This window comes from Otolemur garnettii, unplaced genomic scaffold (genome assembly GCF_000181295.1).
Source record: "Otolemur garnettii isolate 467f Iridium unplaced genomic scaffold, OtoGar3 scaffold00092, whole genome shotgun sequence".
NCBI lineage: Eukaryota > Metazoa > Chordata > Mammalia > Primates > Galagidae > Otolemur > Otolemur garnettii.
Window position 1 is genome coordinate 3401587 of NW_003852487.1, and position 18570 is coordinate 3420156.

The window sequence follows — 18570 nt, forward strand, 5'->3', positions numbered from 1 at the left end:
TCACAGCAACCTCCAACTCCTGGGCTTAGGTGATTCTCTTGCCTCAGCCTCCCAAGTAGCTGGGACTACAGGCACCCACCACAATGCCTGGCTATATTTTTGTTGCAGTTTGGCCCCAGCCAGGTGAGAACCGCCACCCTCAATATATATGAGACCGGCTCCTTACCCACTGAGCCACAGGCGCCACCCGACTTTTCTTTTCTAACACAAGCATTTAAAGCTACAGACTTCTCCCCTGAGTATAGCCACATCTCACGAATTTTGGTATCTTTATTATCTTTAGGTTCAAAATACTTTTTAATTTACTTTGTGAATGAATTTCTCTTAACTTCTAACATTACTGGGTACTCTTTCTTGGAGTTTCCATCTTTCCTGCTTGTGTAACCCATCTGTTCTTGCATGTTGTCCACTTTTTCCATTATCACCCTTAACAGATTAATCATAGTCATTTTAAATTGTCAATCTGATCATTTTGAAACCTCTGCCATATCTGATTCTGGTTCTGAGGCTCGCTTTGTCTCTTCAAACTGTGGTTTTATTCTTTTAACATGCCTGTATAGTAGTAGTCCTCCTTCATCTGTGGTTTCACTTTCTTTGATCTGTTACCCATAGCTGACTGCTGACCAAAAATAGGTAAGTACAGTACAGTAAGATATTTTGAGAGAAAGACTACATTCAGATAAATTTTGTTATGGTATATTATTACAATTGTTCTTTTTTAATTGTTGTTAATTCTTACCATACCTAATTTATGAATATTAATATTAAACTTTACCATAAGCATATATATATAGGGAAATATAACATATACAGGATTTAGTACCATTCAAGGTTTTGGACATCCACTGGGGATCTCAGAAGCACCCTAACACCTGTGGATGGGGGAGACTACTATAATTTCAGTTGCAGGCTGTAACTGAATATTCTGTGCTCCTGGTGACCTGTGATTCCCTATATTTACCTATCTGTCCCTTCAGTTTGGGGGCAGCAGTTTACCCTGTGATCTTATTTCTCTGATGGATCTAAGAAGAGTTGTTGATTTTCAGGGATTTTTTTTCCTTGTTGTAAGGAAGGGAGTGACAACTTCTAAGCTGTTTACATGTCAGACTAGAATGGTGTGATTTCTTCTTTGACCCATGCATTATTCAGAAGTGTGTTGTTTAATATCCTTGACATGATTTTCTTCTTTTTCTTCTTTTTTCGGGGGATTGAGGTGAGAGAAATTCTCCCTGTATTGCCGCAGGCTAGAGTGCCAACACCACACCAACTTCAAACTCCTGGGCTCAAGTGATTCTTCTGCCTCAGCCTCTCGAGTAGCTGGGACTATAGGTGCCCACCACAACACCCAGCTAATTTTTCTGTTTTTAATAGAAACAGAGTCTTATTCTTGTTCAGACTGGTCTCAAACTTTGAGCTCAAACAATCCTCCACCCTCAGCCTCCCTGAGTGTTAGGATTATAGAGATAAGCCACACTTTTCTGCCCAATTTTCTTCATACTTATGATGTTTAGAATTTGTGGAGCTTCATGAAGTCTATAAATTTATGTTCTTCACCAAATTTGGAAAGTTTTCTGCTTTTTTAAAGAAATTACTTGTCCGGCTCGGCGCCCATAGCTCAACCGGCTAAGGTGCCATCCACCTACACCTAAGGTGGCGGGTTCGAATCCCCAGCCCGGACCCGCCAAACAACAATGATGGCTGCAACCGAAAAATAGCCAGGCGTTGTGGCAGGCGCCTGTGGTCCCAGCTACTTGGGAGGTGGAGGCAGGAGACTCGCTTGAGCCCAAGAGTTGGGGTTGCTGTGAGCTATAATGCCACGGCACTCTGCCCAGGGGGACAGCTTGAGGCTCTGTCTCAAAAAAAAAAAAAAGAAAGAAATTACTTGTCCCATTCTCCTTGTTCTCTCCTATAGGACTCCAGTTGCTTACAGGCCATGCCTTTTGAAATTACCCCCACAGAAGCCTGTGTCTTATTCTTATTTATTTTATCTTTTTTCCCGTTTTTAGATTAGATCATTTCTTTCCTCTGTCATCCTCAGACTATTATTAAGTTCATCAAGTAAATTTTTTATTCGATGTTTTAGCTCTAAAATTTCCATTTGGTTCTCTTTATATTATATTTTGTGCTTGTTTGCTAAACTTTTCTGTCTTTATTATAAACATTTTTAAACTGAGTATATAATTATATAGTTGCTTTGAAGTCTTTGTCTAATAATTACTATATCTGGGTTATCTGGGTTGGTAACTATTAATTTATTTTCCCCCAAGGATGAACACTCCCCATGTACTGAATGGTTTTAGACTGGATCCTGGACATTATAAATGTTGTTTTAGGACTCCAGATTCCATTGATATTTTTGCTTTGGCAGATGGTTACCAACTACCAGCTTGGTCACACCTGCCTTGGCAGTAGCTCAGATCTTAGTTGAACTGCTTCTCATTTGCCTCACACATGGGATTAAGGGTCTGCCCAAGAGACTACACAGAGTAAGATTGAATGTATGTGGAGTAGTTTGTTATTTTTTGTGTACAACAGTTTTTAAATTCGTAATTTGTGTTAAAGTGAGTGAACTAGATTTGAGAATCCTCTAGCTCATCAATGACAAGCCTTGTGTGAAGCAACCCCATTTTAGAATTTTTTAGAGTTAAGTGCAGAAACTATAAGCCAGCTCATGATGGATAGACAGGATTTGAAACTAAAAAGCCATCTGGCTAGAGCTAGAAGTTAGTGTATATTTTCCTTATGATCACCCTGTTGTCCTTAATCTCTCCCTACCTCTACCCTAATGTCTCAGACCAAGCGACACACTCACCTTTGTCCTTTCTCATTCCCAGGGGACCTATATCACTGGTTCTTGAACTAGGCAAGTTCTCTTTTATGCATACCCCTCTGCTGCACAAACCCGTCACCCTGTGACTTTGACCAAGGGTTGAGCCACATGAGTAGAAAGGCTCGGATTACAATGGAACCAAGTCAACCCTTATTGTGTTGACCTCGAGGGTCTGGTCTTATACCAGAGGTTTTAGGCTCTTTTCTCATGGTCCTAAATTAGCAGAAGGACCTACCTGAAGCCAGCAGAGACCTACCTGCAGCCTCACTAATGCAGACACATTAGGGCATGGACAGATGGGTCTATAGCAAGGCAGGCCTGGCAGCAGCGTTGAATAGCAGCAAACCCAGTGTGCTTGTATGAGGTTTGGCAATTAAGTTCATGCACTTGCCACTGTGTGCTTACCTTGGCAGCACTATACAAACAACTTGGTAAGGTTTCATAACCTTGGTATATCAGTGTCTCACAATCATGTTCATATTGTTGTACAGTGGTATCTTTCTAACTGGTGTTAATTATTATTGTGTTTTGTGTGCCATTATGAGAATGCTGAAGCTTGAATTAGAGCAACAAACAAACTTTTGTAAATTTATTTTGTTATTATTGGTTGTTGTTGAGACGGAGTCCCACCCTATGCCCTGAGCAGAGTGCAATAGTGTCATAGCTCACTGCAATCTCAGACTCGGGCTGTGGGCATCCTACTGCTTCAGCCTCTAGAAACCACTGGGATTACAGGCTCTCTCTTGGGTGCCCGGCTGGGTTTTTCATTTTTTTATGAGTCAGGGTCTCACTCTCACTCAGACAAGTCTCAAACTCCTGAGCTCAAGCAATTCTCCCACCTCCCACAGTGCTGGGATTACAGGCATGAGCCACTGTGCTCAGCGCAAATTTCTTTTTAAACGTGGCAAGAGTGAAAGTAAAATCAGGGACATGTTGGTCCAAGTTTATGGAAATAATGCCATGAAGAAAATGGCAGTGTACAAATGCATTAAACATTTTTCTGAGGTGAGAGAAAGCATCACTGATGAAGAGAAGTCAGGGTAGCCAGTAATGAGCAGAACTGATGATGACATTGCAGAAATTCATGGAACTGTGAGTCAAAATCATTGACTGAATATGAGAAGCATAGCAGACCAAATAAACATCAATAGAGAAATAGGAAAACCTTAACTGAAAATCTTGGCCAACAACTTATGGCTCTTGCATCACAACAATGCACCAGCTCATATAGCACTGTCTGTAAGGGAGTTTTAGCCCATAAACAAATAATTATATTAGAATACCCTCTCTTTTCAGCCTATCTGGCCCCCAGTGACTTTTTCTTTACCAGAAGATGACGGAAATATTGAAAGAAAAACATTTTGAAAACATTCAGGACATCAAGGGTAACATAATGACAGATCTGATGGTCATTCCAGAAAATAGTTCCAAAATTGCTTTGAAGGGTGAACTAGGTGCTGGCATCAGTGCATAGCTTCCCAAAGGGAGTACTTTGAAGGTGACTATAATGTTATTCAGCAATGAGGTATGTAGCACTTTTTCTAGGATAAGCTGCATAATTGTCAGACCTTGTAATTCTCAGTGAAGGGATAAGATCCTTCCAAAAAAGATTTGATGAAGGATGTGGTCAGTTTGCCAAAAGCAGGTCTTTTTACTGGTCTGTCTTGCCTAGGCCCTACAACTCTTCTAATGTCCCACCCACCTGTCTGTGCCTACCACATGTACACAGGCCCCCAAATCAACCTGTTGCTATTTCTTGAAATATCAACCTTCTTTTTCCTCACCTGTCAGCCCCACCTCAGACTCAAACCTTCTGTTCCTAACTAGAGGACCAATCCTGTCCTGGGAGTGTCAAGGCGTGTCAGGCATATGCTTAGTGGGCTCTCATCTACACTAGTGAATTCACTTAATTTTTTTTTAATTCACAAGTCTGTGTTCTTACCAATCTTAAGTAATTTAGGTTTCTTAATCCAAAGAGGATTACGAAAAGCCCATTTAGGATTGACTCTTTTTTATTGGACCATGTACCTTCAGCAGCTATCAAGAGAGGATTCTTGGGATTGTTTTGGCATTATGACACTCTCTTTTTGTAATTCTAATAAGCAGCCAATTTCATGTTGACATCTCAGTTTCTGCCAAATGCTATTGTATTTCTTTGAAGAAATGACTGAGTTCTCCTAATGTTAAAAATATGTTGGGGTTTTAAACCTATACCTTTTGGTGAGCTGGTGCCATGGGAATTAGGGAATCCATTGCAAATGACTGTCCTGTAGGCTATGTGCTACATCAAGTGGTGTGTGGGTCAGTGTCTGATGATAAGCTGGTGCACCGAACTGTAGTTCCAACCCTGCGCAGTAGGGTAGCAGAGAGCAGGCACTTCCACTATTGGCTTCTGGTTTGCACCAGGCTGCTATTCACCCCTCTTCCCTCCTTTCCTCCAGGCTATCATTAAATAGTTTTGCTGCACAGGCCCCTTAGGCTTTTAGCAAGATAAACCCAGCCTGGAGTGAAACTGGCTTTAACTTCTTTCATTCTCTGTGGTCCTTGATGAACAGACAAAGCCACCAATCATTCAAAATGACTGGGAATCTTAAATAAGTTATGTACTTTCAAGGTATTGGAACAAACTGTGGAGATAAGTTAAATGAACTATCCTGGTAGAGAAAGAAATGATAAAGATCTTTTTGTGTTATTTGTTCTGTTTTAAAGTGCAATTGAGATGACCCTGATTTCAAATTCAAAAGAGTTATTTAAATTTAAACTGGGGGGAAAATCTCACTTTTTAAGTGCTTTCTGTTTGGCTATCCTCAATCCTATCCACTTTTCATTTCATGCTGGCATTGTTTGGGTAAAGCCAAGTCTCAGTATCTTGTTTGCATTGCTATGACTTTTTATGCTCAAGCTAAAACCCTGATAGAAGAGCTTATTCTACCTTGTCTTTGCTAGTGCCACTACCTAAGTAGAAATGGGCAAGAGTGGCCCCGGCTACAAGCTGCCAGCACTGCCCAGCCTTCAGAGGACTATGGCAGGCACCACAGTGGTTCATATGTGGCACAGGCAACAGTGACAGTGCACCTCCCAAGGCCCAGATGAGAAGCAGGAGGAGCTCATAGAAGGGAGGAGAGGGAAAGAACGTGTGGTAAATCAGGTGAGAGTGCTATAACGCCAGCTACTCTCCCACTGCACAGCAGTTTCCTGTCCGAGCATGAAAGGAAGCAGGGAGCATGAAAGGAAGGAGGTGCGGACAGAGAGGAGCTCCCAGTGCAATCAGCAGGAGGTCTGATGGCCACACATTGTCCTGACACTGGCACTCCCACAGGCAGGAGATTTGTGCAGAAGGGAGAGAGGCACAAGGCCCAGTCAGTCATGCAGAGAACTCAGTGCCACAGAGAAGTGAGGTTTCATCCTGGAGCCCTGATGCCTTTCCCTGCTCCAAAAAAAGGCTTCTGGCTGCCTGCAACCTCTGGAAAGCAGATTGTCAGGAAGTCAGCCTGTGCTCACCTGCTCATAGACACTAAGGAGGAGAAGGGTATTTGCTGTCTATCCACACTGTGTATGACAGGGAAATGGGTGTATTTCTCTCCCCTTACATAAAATGCTCTCTTTTGAATTATCCAAAAGTCCTTCATTCTAAAACAGGAAAGCTGATTCTTTTTTTTTTTTTTTCTTTTTTGAGACAGTGTCATTATGTTGCCCTCAGTAGACTGCCATGGCAACACAGCTCACAGCAACCTCAAAGTCTTGGGCTTAAGTGATTCTCTTGCCTCAACCTCCTGAGTAGCTGGGACTACAGGTGCCTGCCACAACGCCTGGCTGTTTTTGGTTGCAGTTGTTGTTGTTGTTTAGCAGGCCTGGGCTGGGCTCTAACCCACCAGCCTCTAGAACACAGAAGAATTTAACAGGATAACAGTGGCTGGTGCCCTACTCCCTGAGCTATGGGTGCCAAGCCGGGAAAGCTAATTCTTTACATAGGGGAATTTACTCTCTGGTTCTTCCCTGGGCCTGTCTGGGGAGAAGAGGGAGGCTGATGACCTAAACAGGAGCTAACTGCCCCTATTGCTGTTCACCCTTTTTTATGACATCACAAGCTCAAGCTGTAACCTTGTACCTTTCCAATGGCCTTTCATCCTAAAAGTCTTCAACTTGCCACATGTGTATGACCTCATCAGTGTACTTATGTGAGAATGTAGAAAGTGATATGAGCTCTCCCCAGATGACTCTTCCCACCTGAACCTGACAGGTAATAGCTGTCTTTCAGAGCGAGGTTCAAACTGAGATCTTTCAGAAAGCCACATCCTTTGTGTATACGTGGTAGAATTAATTTTCAGCATGCTGCTTTCTAAGAGAAACCTGTGCATGCCTGTTCACTGACTGCTTCCTCTTTGTTGCTTCATCTGAGTTAATGTTTAAATGCACAGGATTATGAGTGATTCTAAAGGTGTACTTCTAACTACAGAATATGTCTCAGTTTGTATTGACATTCAATCAAGAAACAGCACTTTCTGTCATTCCACCATAGAAATCCAAATTAAACATTCTCCTTTTTTTCTGTATCATATATCAGGTCATAAAATGTGTGAAATAATAATGGAATATTCTAGAAACTATAAAGTATTTTGTTGTATATTTCTTCCCTTCAAGATTTACTGTCTTTAAAGACAATGTTCTGGGTTCATCAGACTGTCTTTGTCAGACTAAAACTATGCTCAGCAGCTGAAATTTAAAATCTCAGTTCTTGTCCTATCCCTCCCTGGCGGTGTGGCCGGAAATGGGCCAGTCTCCATCTCTGGACAGGAAGAGATTAGCCTGGTCAGGGGGCCAGCATCTGCCAAGCACCAGAATCCAGCAAGGGGACTTTGAAAAATGCCATATGAATTTTAATCTTGGGGTTGTAGCTAGAGAAACTGCATTTGTAAAATATATTTTAAATTGTTTTTAATTTTAAAAATATATGTGCACTCTTAGTCTATTTACTTAGCTTTACTGTTTACACAGAGCCAAAATGCCACTGCTGTTACCCTGTTAAATTCTTCTGCTTTCTCAATCAGGACTGAGTTGTGAATATTTCTTCTTCCTACAGGGTGAATCAGTGAAATATTTCTTGGATAACTTGGACCGGATCGGTCAGCTGGTGAGTAAAGACCCCCACTCTGAGAATCAGGACTACAAAACATTTTTGTTGAGACTAAAGCAGAGTAGTAAGGGCTTTATCTGTACCTACAGCCGTACTTGAGATTACTATGAATAGTAATGTCACGCCTCCCTTAGCTTGAGACTTTGTCTCAGAGCAAGGGGGGAGAATTTGCTCCATAGGAATCCTTTTGCCCAAATCACTATGAAGGAAAACAGTGAAGTTCTTCATTGAAAGCAGGACTTCCTTTGACTTTTTCTTATGGAAAATTTAAAATAGATATACAGATACACAAATATACAAAATAGATAGTATAATGGAAACAAGGTGCAACAATTACCACTCATGACCAGTATTGTTTCATCAAGCCTACTCCCACCACCAGGAACAAATCCATCATCATACCATTTCATGAATAATATTTTAGAGAGTATCTCTAAAAGATAAGACTCTAAAAATCATAACCATGATACCATATCACTCCTAAAATATTAGCAGTAATCTAATAATGTCAACCAATATCCAGTCAGTTTTGAGGTTCCTCCCAATTATCTCATTAATGTCTTAATACTAGTTCATTTTAGCTATTTGACGAATCCGTATAAGGTCCTGATAAGTCCACACATTGCAATTGGTCTACGTAATATGTCACTTACATTTCTTTTAAACTACAGCTTTCTCTCTCCATATTGTACTCTCTTTAAACTTATTTATTGAATTAACTGAATTATTTATCCTGTATGGTTTCTTATAGTCCGAACTTTGCTACTTTACCCCTGTAATGTTAGTGAAGATGTTTCTCTGTCTCCTACACACCCTATAGATGGTAGTTAGACCTATAGATAGAGGCTTAATCACATCCCTGTTTGTTTTTTGGTAAAACTGTTGCCTAAATGGCCGTGTGCACTAGTCACTGGAGGATTTTTAATAGTGCAAAATCAGAGTAGTTTAAGAGTTATTGCAGTTGCCTGTGTGTTATTAAAGACTTTACGAGTTTTCCAAGAATAACATATTAAATATATTGCAAACTAAATTTAAATAGCATTGCAAAACCTAAATTAGTTCATAGTAAGGCTTTGGAAGGCTTTGTGCTTCGGAAGCTAGCAAAATAACAAAATATGCATCTGTGGTATGGAAATAAAAAGATGATAAATTTCCTTTGGAGAAGAAAATTGATGTGGTTTTACACTGGGGCCTAATAGTGAGTGTTCTGATAATGTTTCCTCAGACTAAGGAGCCTCCATTCATTTTGAGTAAAAGTATTTAATTCTTTCATTTTCTGTTTCACAGTATATTTATAAATTTGTAAATAAAATTTGCTTTTGGGGGCAGCGCCTGTGGCTCAAGGAGTAAGGCACCAGCCCTATATGCCGGAAGTGGCGGGTTCAAACCCAGCCCCTGCCAAAAACTGCAACCAAAAAAAAAATTTTTTTTTGCTTTTGGTATTTGGTTTATCTTATGAAAGTCAGTCTAACTCCTTTCCTCTGCCCTTTTTACCATCTTTTTGTTCTTACTTTCTCATGTTCTTTCTCCCTTATCCTATCCTATATTTACAGAATTACTTTCCTAGTAAGCAAGACATCCTGCTTGCTAGGAAAGCCACCAAGGGGATTGTGGAACATGACTTCGTCATTAAAAAAATCCCTTTCAAGATGGTGGATGTGGGCGGCCAGCGGTCTCAGCGCCAAAAGTGGTTCCAGTGCTTTGATGGGATCACATCTATCCTATTCATGGTGTCCTCCAGTGAGTATGACCAGGTCCTCATGGAGGACAGGCGCACCAACCGGCTGGTGGAGTCAATGAACATCTTTGAGACAATAGTCAACAACAAGCTCTTCTTCAATGTCTCTATCATCCTATTCCTCAACAAGACAGACCTCTTGGTGGAGAAGGTGAAGACGGTCAGCATCCAGAAGCACTTCTCAGATTTCAGAGGCGACCCACACAGGCTGGAAGATGTCCAGCGCTACTTGGTCCAGTGTTTCGACAGGAAGAGACGGAATCGCAGTAAGCCACTCTTCCACCACTTCACTACCGCCATAGACACTGAGAATATCCGCTTCGTGTTTCATGCTGTGAAGGACACAATCCTGCAAGAGAATCTGAAAGATATCATGTTGCAATGAAGGGAAGGCCTCTCTTGCTGTCATCCCTGAACAGCCTGCACGGCTGTTGGTCAGATCGCTTTGGTGTATATCATCATCCATGTGGTTCTGGAGTGGGTTTCTCAGATGGCTGCCATCGCATGCCTGGCTCAAGAATACTGTCAAACCAGCCAAGCCAACAAGCTCTAGGCAGACAGGCACGGAAACTTTGATGTTAGCTACTGAATCCTGGGGACGAGTGAAACTACTGAAAATTCAAGTGATCGCTTTGGTGTTAATGTGTAATACCTAATAACACAGCGTTTTTTCCTTTTTTCAGAAATGTTATTCTTTCTGACACAATTCAGTCGAAGAGTGTGTGTGTATGCACACATATGCTCTCTCTTTAATGACAGAAACACAAAAACCAGCCAGCCTTGCAGATGGCTTTTCTAACTTGCAGTTCTTCACTGAGACAAACTAACCTGAAAGCTTTGCTTAATTGTAGCTTCTGAGATCAAATGCACGCCGATGCTGCTAATCAGAGTGCCCAGGCCTGGCCCTACAGCCCAACCATAGTGTCTGAATGCCATCTCCCAAAGAGAACACATTGCCTTTTAAAACACTTGTGCCAATTTCCTAAGAGACCTTAGCCCAAGCCTATTAGATTGAGCTGAGGAACTATACCAAGGATACCTTCCCATCATTGAAGACAGGATTGGGAGTTTTGTAGGACTGAACTGGCTTTAATGCCCCTCTAGCGTGCTTGGCTCCTCCTGCCCTGCCAGATTGCCCAGCAGCACAGCGTGGAGTAGAGTGGAGACAGGGACACTGACAGTGAATGTCTATCTGTATGCACACAGTGGTGCTTTTCACTTAACTCCCTCTCACTCCTCCCACCCAGTGGCAAAGACACACAAACCAAGTAGCCTTGCGGATGACTTTGCCATCTTCCTCGCAAGTCATCTTCTGACACCTCAGTTGGCAGCATGTGGCTTTCCCTCCTTTTGGAAATAGTAGGAAATTTCATTTTCCTCTTTTGAGGCTTCTGAAAGCTAGCAAGACTACTAGCAGAGCTTTTGTTAATGCTACAGCTGCTTGGTGAGTTTTTAACAGTTGACCTTTTGGAAAGCCCACAAAGTGGAGAAATCTGAGTTTCTCCAAACTGCCGCTACACCAGTGCCTTTGGACAGCCAGTCTCTATTCTCAGCTCCCTTTTAAATCTGATTTTTTTTTTTTTAATAGACAGTCTCACCTTGTCTCCCTTGGTAAAGTGCTATGGCATCATAGCTCACAGCAACCTCCAGCTCTTGGGCTTAGGCAACTCTCTTGCCTCAGCCTCCCAAGTAGCTGGGACTACAGGCACGCACTATAATGCCCAGTTTTTTTTGGTTGCAGTTTGGCTGGGGCTGGGTTCAAACCCACCACCCTCAGTATATTGGGGCCGGCACCCTACTCACTGAGCCACAGGCACCGCCCTAAGTCTGATTCTTATCAATGTCTCTTGCTTCTATTACTGTTTACACAGAACAGTAAACACTATCACGATACAGCTGGGGGGGAGGAACCCTCAGAAGCCTGTGAATGTTGGTATGAGCTGGTAAATCTTAAGTCCATTTGACTCATCCAGTTACCTGCCAGGTGTCTTTCACTGTGTTTAAAAATACATTGCATTCCAAACTGGTCCCCGCTGTGCATTACTCTACTAAAATGTGTCTGGTATGTTTGAGACTTAAGAGAGAAGGAAAAGCTTCCTCTTAACTAGTACCCAAGTGTTACTGTGGCTTAACACACTAGGGGCCTTGTCCTGAGGCCATATACTGTTATGACCCTGTGCTTCTTTTGCATTTCACTCTCAGCTTGTTTTCAGCAGCCAGTTAAACATTAATCTTGGGGCAGATGCCAAACCAGAAGAAGAGGGAGGACTAAAACTTGCTTCTGAATCATCCTTGTTATCACGCTTTAATTAGGAGACAACATGGAATTCTCTTTCTCTTTTGGTGCTTAAGGGTTTATGTCAATGTTTACTGGGCTTTTGGGTCTTTTTTTGGCTGGAAAAAAAAAGTTGCTGTTTTTATATTGCTTCCTATAGCTCTTCACAAAATGAAAGGATGTGACCCGGGATTAGTGCTGATGACCATATTTTGCAGGAAAAAAGATTATTCTTGGTAGGATTCCCCAGGATTGCCTCAGATCACATATTCAGTTTTCAGCAGCAAGAGCCAGTGAGCTTCGGGTACCCCAGTCAGTTTCTGTGTCATTCATCTGTTAGACTTCAGAGCCCAAAAGAAGGGCAAGCTGTTCCCCCACCAACCTGCAAATCCTCTTTACAATTGTGTTGAAGATCACTACCCTCAGGACTGGCATCACTGGGGGAATCATTTGAAACCCTTTACTGAAGAGCATAGGTCAGCCTTGCCAGTGAGTGCTTTTTTCCTTTAACAATTTTGGTATATTTACTAGTCACTTTCAAACCTGGAAGCATGACAATAATTAGCTTTCATGGCTTCTTTTTAGGCAGGAAGCAGGGTGGGATGGCCAGAAGACCAGTGCCCAGGACCAGCTCAGCCCCTGACCCCACCCCCTGATCACACACTTGGCTTTGCTGAGCCTGGACTGCCTCCTCTTTCCAGTGATCAGAATGAATTAGAACACCTTTAAAGACCGCCCCCCACTCTAAATTTTGTAATGTATCGTAATTGCAGAAGATAACTATTCGCAAGGTGAAACTGAACTCATTTACAACTTTTCTACACAAAGATTATAGTCATTTTTTTCTCTAAAACTTTAGGCTTTTGTATTTTTTTATTTTAGTTTCACTGTTAATCCTTGATTATTGTCTTTTTTATTGAGATGTTGGAGAAGTAGGAGGTATTTGTTCCTGGTCTACTATTGCAAAAATGTAATAATAAACTTCCTGAAAATAAGATATTTTCCTTGTAATTACACTGTTTACACATAAGAACACATGTGGGCTTTTTACTGAAATATATTTTTAGCTATTTGTAGAGAAATTGTTTTCAAAGATTTTGAATCTTAGCTCCATAATTTATAGAGATCTTATTCTTGTAATTTTTCTACTTCTTTGACAAAAGAAAAGTGAGTCAGATTATTTTACCTCCAAGATCAAAAAAACTAATCTTGAAACAGGATTGTGACTTCACTTGGGGGTCCTGGGAACAGACATCTAAGGACTTGGCATTATAAGGTAAGGGCTCCCATTAGAATGATAGTCATCTGAGTCAGTTGCTCTTGGTTACCTTCTTCTGCACATGGTGTTAGCATGGACTGGGAGGGTATGGTTTGAAGATGTGACCACCTTTAGTCTCTTTATATTTATTAAAATACAGCTTTAAATTTTATTTTTTTGCTTAATATAAAATATTACCAGGTATTCAAAACCAACACTAAATTAATTTTTCATTCCCCAAAACATCAGAGCAAATAACTCGAGTCCTAATTTTATTTGAAGGTGGTTCATTATTTATTATTCACAGTTCACAGTTTTTATTAGAAGGTGGTTCATTATTTATTATTCACAGTTCACAGTTTTTATTACCACATATCAAACAAAACCTAGCATTAGGAGAACCATTATAAATCGGTTTTGAACGAAAGCCTCTGGAACACATCTTCAGAGTATACGTAATAGCAGAATATACACATGAAGACATGCATTGTATGTGAGAATGAGAAGCCCTGCTGCCTGGAACCAGGAAGCCCCAAGGGGAAAGACCTGGTGATGACATTGTCCAGAGACCCAGAGACCAGAGGAGCTCCAGGGAATGGTGGGATAGAGGTTCTGTCATTGCAGGGATTATTGTTCCAGCCATAAAATGAAGAGACCACTCACACAAAACATGAACACCTTCCAGTCGTCAGCATGATTTGTGATCAGAGCTCACTCGTGCTCAAAATTCTGCCCTCACCGGGTCTTCTGCACAATTGGGCATCTCCTCTCTTTCCCAAATAAGCAGGTTTCTAAAAAGAGGAGCGTAGATATTTGGTGCCATTGCCTGTGTGTGGCTGGTGAGGGCTTGAACTGACCACAGGTAGGAAAGACAGAAACCTCTCCAGAAAATTGCCAGCCATCAGCACACTCTCTCAACTGTCCATATGGCTGGTCTGTGGGCTGAGCTCTTTGAGTTTCAATTTCTCTTTTGTCAAAGCTGGACAGCATAGCAATTCTCAGCTCTGGGGACACATTCAGATCCTCTGAGGAGTTTTTAGGCAGGCCCTAGTGATATGAACAGCATGCAGAGACTTCCTACTGTCCCAGGCGACTTTTATATATAGATAGGGTTGTGAAGCACTGAATAGATATTTGTGGCAGTGCCTGCCGTCTTTGAGGGCTTCTGTGTTCAGCATGGTGACAATTGTATTTCACCGCATCGTGAGCCACCAGGTCTTCCCCACACTGTGACTAGCACCTGCCTCAAGAAGAAATGCAGTGAAGGTGGGTTTTCTTTTACTATTTAAGAAGCAAAGAGAGGAAGTCCTTGCTTTAAAAAAAAAAAAAAAAAAAAACACTTTCACAGCATGTGTGCAGCCCTTTCGGATTTTTGGTACCATTCTCTCTGTAAGGTATGTCAGATGTGCTTAACAGGCTCACTCTGAAGGGATTCCCTGAAATTTTGGAAGCTTTGCTCTGAAGTAAAAGACGGTCTATTTTAAGGCTTATTTTATTTGCATTCCAGACCCAGGGAGAGGTGATCCTTAAATATGTGATCCTTGTGTTTCCCTGATGTGGCATTTAGGAGAGCTTGCCCTGGCCCAAGAGTTGGGAGTAGGCCTGTAGCTTGGGCTTAGATCCAGTGTATAGACAGCACCAGAGGAGAGGAGTGACACAGCATGGACTGGAAGAGTATGGCATTAGTGACCTTAGCCTCTGAATCTTGTACTCCTTTTGTGAGGTGTTGCATTGAACCTTGAAGAGAAAAGTGTGTGTTTCTCTGAGAAAAGAGCTCATTTAGTTCAGAAGGTAAAAACCACCATGTGACCAGGCCTTGGTGACAGCTGAGACTCTAGTTTACCCTTGTGTTCAAAGAAAAGTATGGTCTGAATTTTGAGGTGGAGCAGAGCCCAAAGGGTGTGGATGTACCAATCCTGCTTCTGCGGTCCGTCTTGTGCATTCTCCTCTAGAAAGAAGGCTTGGAGACCTTCTCTCACAGCTCCTCTCTCTCCCTGCAGAACTCTCTAAAATGTGAAAGCAGGTTATTCTTTAGGGTTCAGAATGGCATAGTGAAATAGGTAGATTTGAGTTCCAAACTGCAGTGTTGGTATCTCTTTAGGTGAAAACTTACTTCAAACCACAAACAGGTTACTAATTGCCTGAGACATCCCCTGTACCCCTTCTCTGCTCAGCTGTGTCTGATGCTTCCCAGGAGAGCGGCTCCTTTGAATAGACTCCTGTGCTGGTTGGGTCTGCTGACTTTGAAGGCTGTGACCACACCTCCAAGCTATGAACCTGGAGGACCTGAGGGCTCTAAGAATAGCTGTGCTTGCCATGCATAGGACATTGTTTAACCCACATTTTGCTTTATTAGACCCTTGGAGAACTGAACTTTTCTCAGCATTTGAATTTCCTATTCAAAGGGTGCATTCCCAAAACACAACAAGAGGAAGCAGCATGTGACTGGAAATAAGTGAGAGCTTGTGATATTCATTCTTAGGGATTGGTGTCCATGTGTAGGGAGGAATGGGAAGTGGGATACAACTCAGAAATAGACCATGGCTCCTGCTCAGCAAAGCAGACTACACATTGGGGCAACGGCATCTCTCTGCCAAGGTGTGGTATGGCTAAGAACAAGGCGAGAATTGATCTTGTATTTAACCCTGACATTTGGACATTCATACCTCTTAACATGTCATTGTGAGTTCTTTGCTTTGAGAGACCTTGAAGACCTTTTATCTGGTCAATCACACATGTTCTAGGAGTTACACTGGCAAGTGGCTCTGCTGCTTGCTCCATAGTAAAAGTGGAAATTTAGCCTGAAAATGAAGTGCTATGTCTTTGAGCTGGTTATACAAGATAGTTTTTCTCTTCAGGTGGTTTTCTTTTTGATATGTATGTAACACAAACCAAAGCGAAACACTAGAACAGCTACTTTGAGGTCCTGATTAGCCTGAATCTCCTTCTAGGGCAAGGACAGCCTGGTCTCAGGTGAGCAGGGTGGGTGGTAGAAGGGCTCTGCCGTCCTTAGCCTGGTCCTGCCCGATGACAGTAAGAGCTATTGTTCCAGCCTGTCACTTGGGCACTCTTTTATTAGCTATGAATTCACTTCACTTTGTTTTAAAAAGCTGATGTATTTCCCTCAAATGAACATGATCCCAGCTATTCATAGTCAAGGTAGAGTTTTCCTGACAGGTTTCAGAGTCCAGCCTTGCCCAGCATTTGTCAGCCTGGGTTGGCTTGGACTCTGAATCTCATCTGTTAAAATGTGATTGGAGGGCAGCGCCTGTGGCTCAAAGGAGTAGGGTGCTGGCCCCATATGCCAGAGGTGGCGGGTTCAAACCCAGCCCCGGCCAAAAACCACAAAAAAAAAAAAAAAAAAGTGATTGGAAGTACAGATGAGGAAACATTTATCTCCAGAGTCAATCGCACAGGCCATCAAGAATGTGACCCTCTCTGGGTAGGACATAAACATGTCCTTCAGACCCAGTTCTAGTGTTTTCTGGTACCAGCTCCAATCAAGAAGGAGGACATTGAGAGGAGGGTTGCTAGGAGTGGCCATAGTGCCTGGCCCACTAGCCCCATTATTGCTGTCTAAAACTTTATTCTCTACCCAGAAGTACAGTGAAAGCTGATCTGAACCATATCCGGAGTCTAGGGCGCATCTAGGTGGCATGCAGGGTACTTCATTCAGCACCACAGGCAGTGCTTGCCCTCTACCCTGAGATTGTAGGGCCCCCTTCTCCTCTGACAGCTGGTTTCTGTGGCCCTCCAACTCCTGAAAAAGGTGAATACAAATTATGGGCAGAGGAAGTTCAGTCACCTAAGAAACTTGGAAACACGTCAAAAGTCAAACCAGACTTGCATCTGAAAATCAGATTAATAAAGTCATTTCTTTGCAGCTTCCCTACTCACCCATGCTGTCTGGATGAAGCTATGAACATTTTCCAAATGGCTGGTCAGAACCTCTTGCCCACTTGATAGTGTGTGTCTGCAGAAGGACTCACCTGCATCCTGCTGACACCTCAGGCCATTGCTCCATCAAGCGTTCCTGTTAGGAGTCGACCTGTTATGTCTTTTTTTTTTTTAAAGAGATGGGTCTCACTTGTCACCCAGGCTACAGTACAGTGGTGTCATCATAGCTCACTATAACTTCAAACTCCTAGGCTTAAGTGATCCTCCCACTTCAGCCCTCAGCCTCCCAGGTCAAGTAGGTAGGACTACAGGTGCACACACACCACAATGCCCAACTAATTTCTTTTCTTTCTTTTTTTTTTGGTAGAGACGGTCTCACTATGTTGCCTAGACCAGTCTTGAACTCCTGGGCTCAAGGAATCCTCCCACCTTGGCCTCTCAAGTCACAAGAATTATAGCCATGGGCTACCATGCCTGCCTGGCCCTTAGATGCTTTTTTTTTTGAGACAGACCCTCAAGCTGTCCCCCTGGGTAGAGTGCTGTGGCATCACAGCTCACAGCAACCTCCAACTCCTGAGCTCAAGCAAGTCTCCTGCCTCACCCTCCCAAGTAGCTGGGACCACAGGTGCCCACCACAACACCCAGCTATTTTTTGGTTGCAGCCATCATTGTTGTTTGGCAGGCCCGGGCTGGATTCGAACCTGCCACCTTAAGTGTATGTGGCTGGCACCTTAACCACTTGAACCACAGGCGCCAAGCCGCCCTTAGATGCTTTAACAAGCCTGTTTAAATAGATCTCTATTGAGTCTGTCAGTCTTTAGAATTTGAAAGAATTGCCTTTGGACCTATTATGCAAATTGGTTTAAAACTTCAAAGTGTCATTTTCCTGATTGGCAAGCTATTCTCTATTGATGCCAGTGTAACTAGGAAGATTGCTCAGCCCCCTCCCATTGCCACTGTCCTGAACTCGCCCTTCCTGCACTTCAGCTCATCCCAGCATAGCGCAGGAGCACAGGCTGCTGAGGCAACTTAAGGTGGCATTTGGCTCTAGCACCTAGCATTCAGGACAGCCTCAGGGGTCTGAAATACTGAAAGGAAACTGGGGCTCCATCATGGGCACTTACCACGGAACTGTCACTGTGGTGTCAAAGCCACCTGCAATGGGGCCTAGTGTGCTGTGACCAACCTCAGTTTATGGATACTGTGTACCAGGTTAAAATACACAATAAAAATGTACAAAATGTATTTTATAGCCATAGTGGTTAGTTTAACATGTTTTGTATATATGATTTTTATAAATCTTATTAAAATTGGCCTTAAATTACATCCGTCTTCCTGGTCTTATGTCCTGTCAAAGTGCCTCCATGCACTGTATGGTGAGGCCTCTGAGCATGGCTACCCACCCCACCCCCCACCTGTGAATGAAGAGCTATACAGG

General features: G+C 42.6%; 1 protein-coding gene across 1 annotated transcript in view; it reads left to right on the forward strand.

The window, feature by feature from the left end:
- GNA12 (G protein subunit alpha 12) overlaps window positions 1–11304 on the forward strand; it is a 112469-nt gene extending 101165 nt beyond the window's left edge. The window contains exons 3-4 of the mRNA XM_012808696.2: window positions 7911–7961; window positions 9518–11304. Coding sequence (XP_012664150.1) covers window positions 7911–7961; window positions 9518–10087 — 621 coding nt within the window. The 3' untranslated portion in view covers window positions 10088–11304. The remainder of the gene's footprint in view (window positions 1–7910; window positions 7962–9517) is intronic.
- The last annotated feature ends 7266 nt before the right edge of the window (window positions 11305–18570 follow it).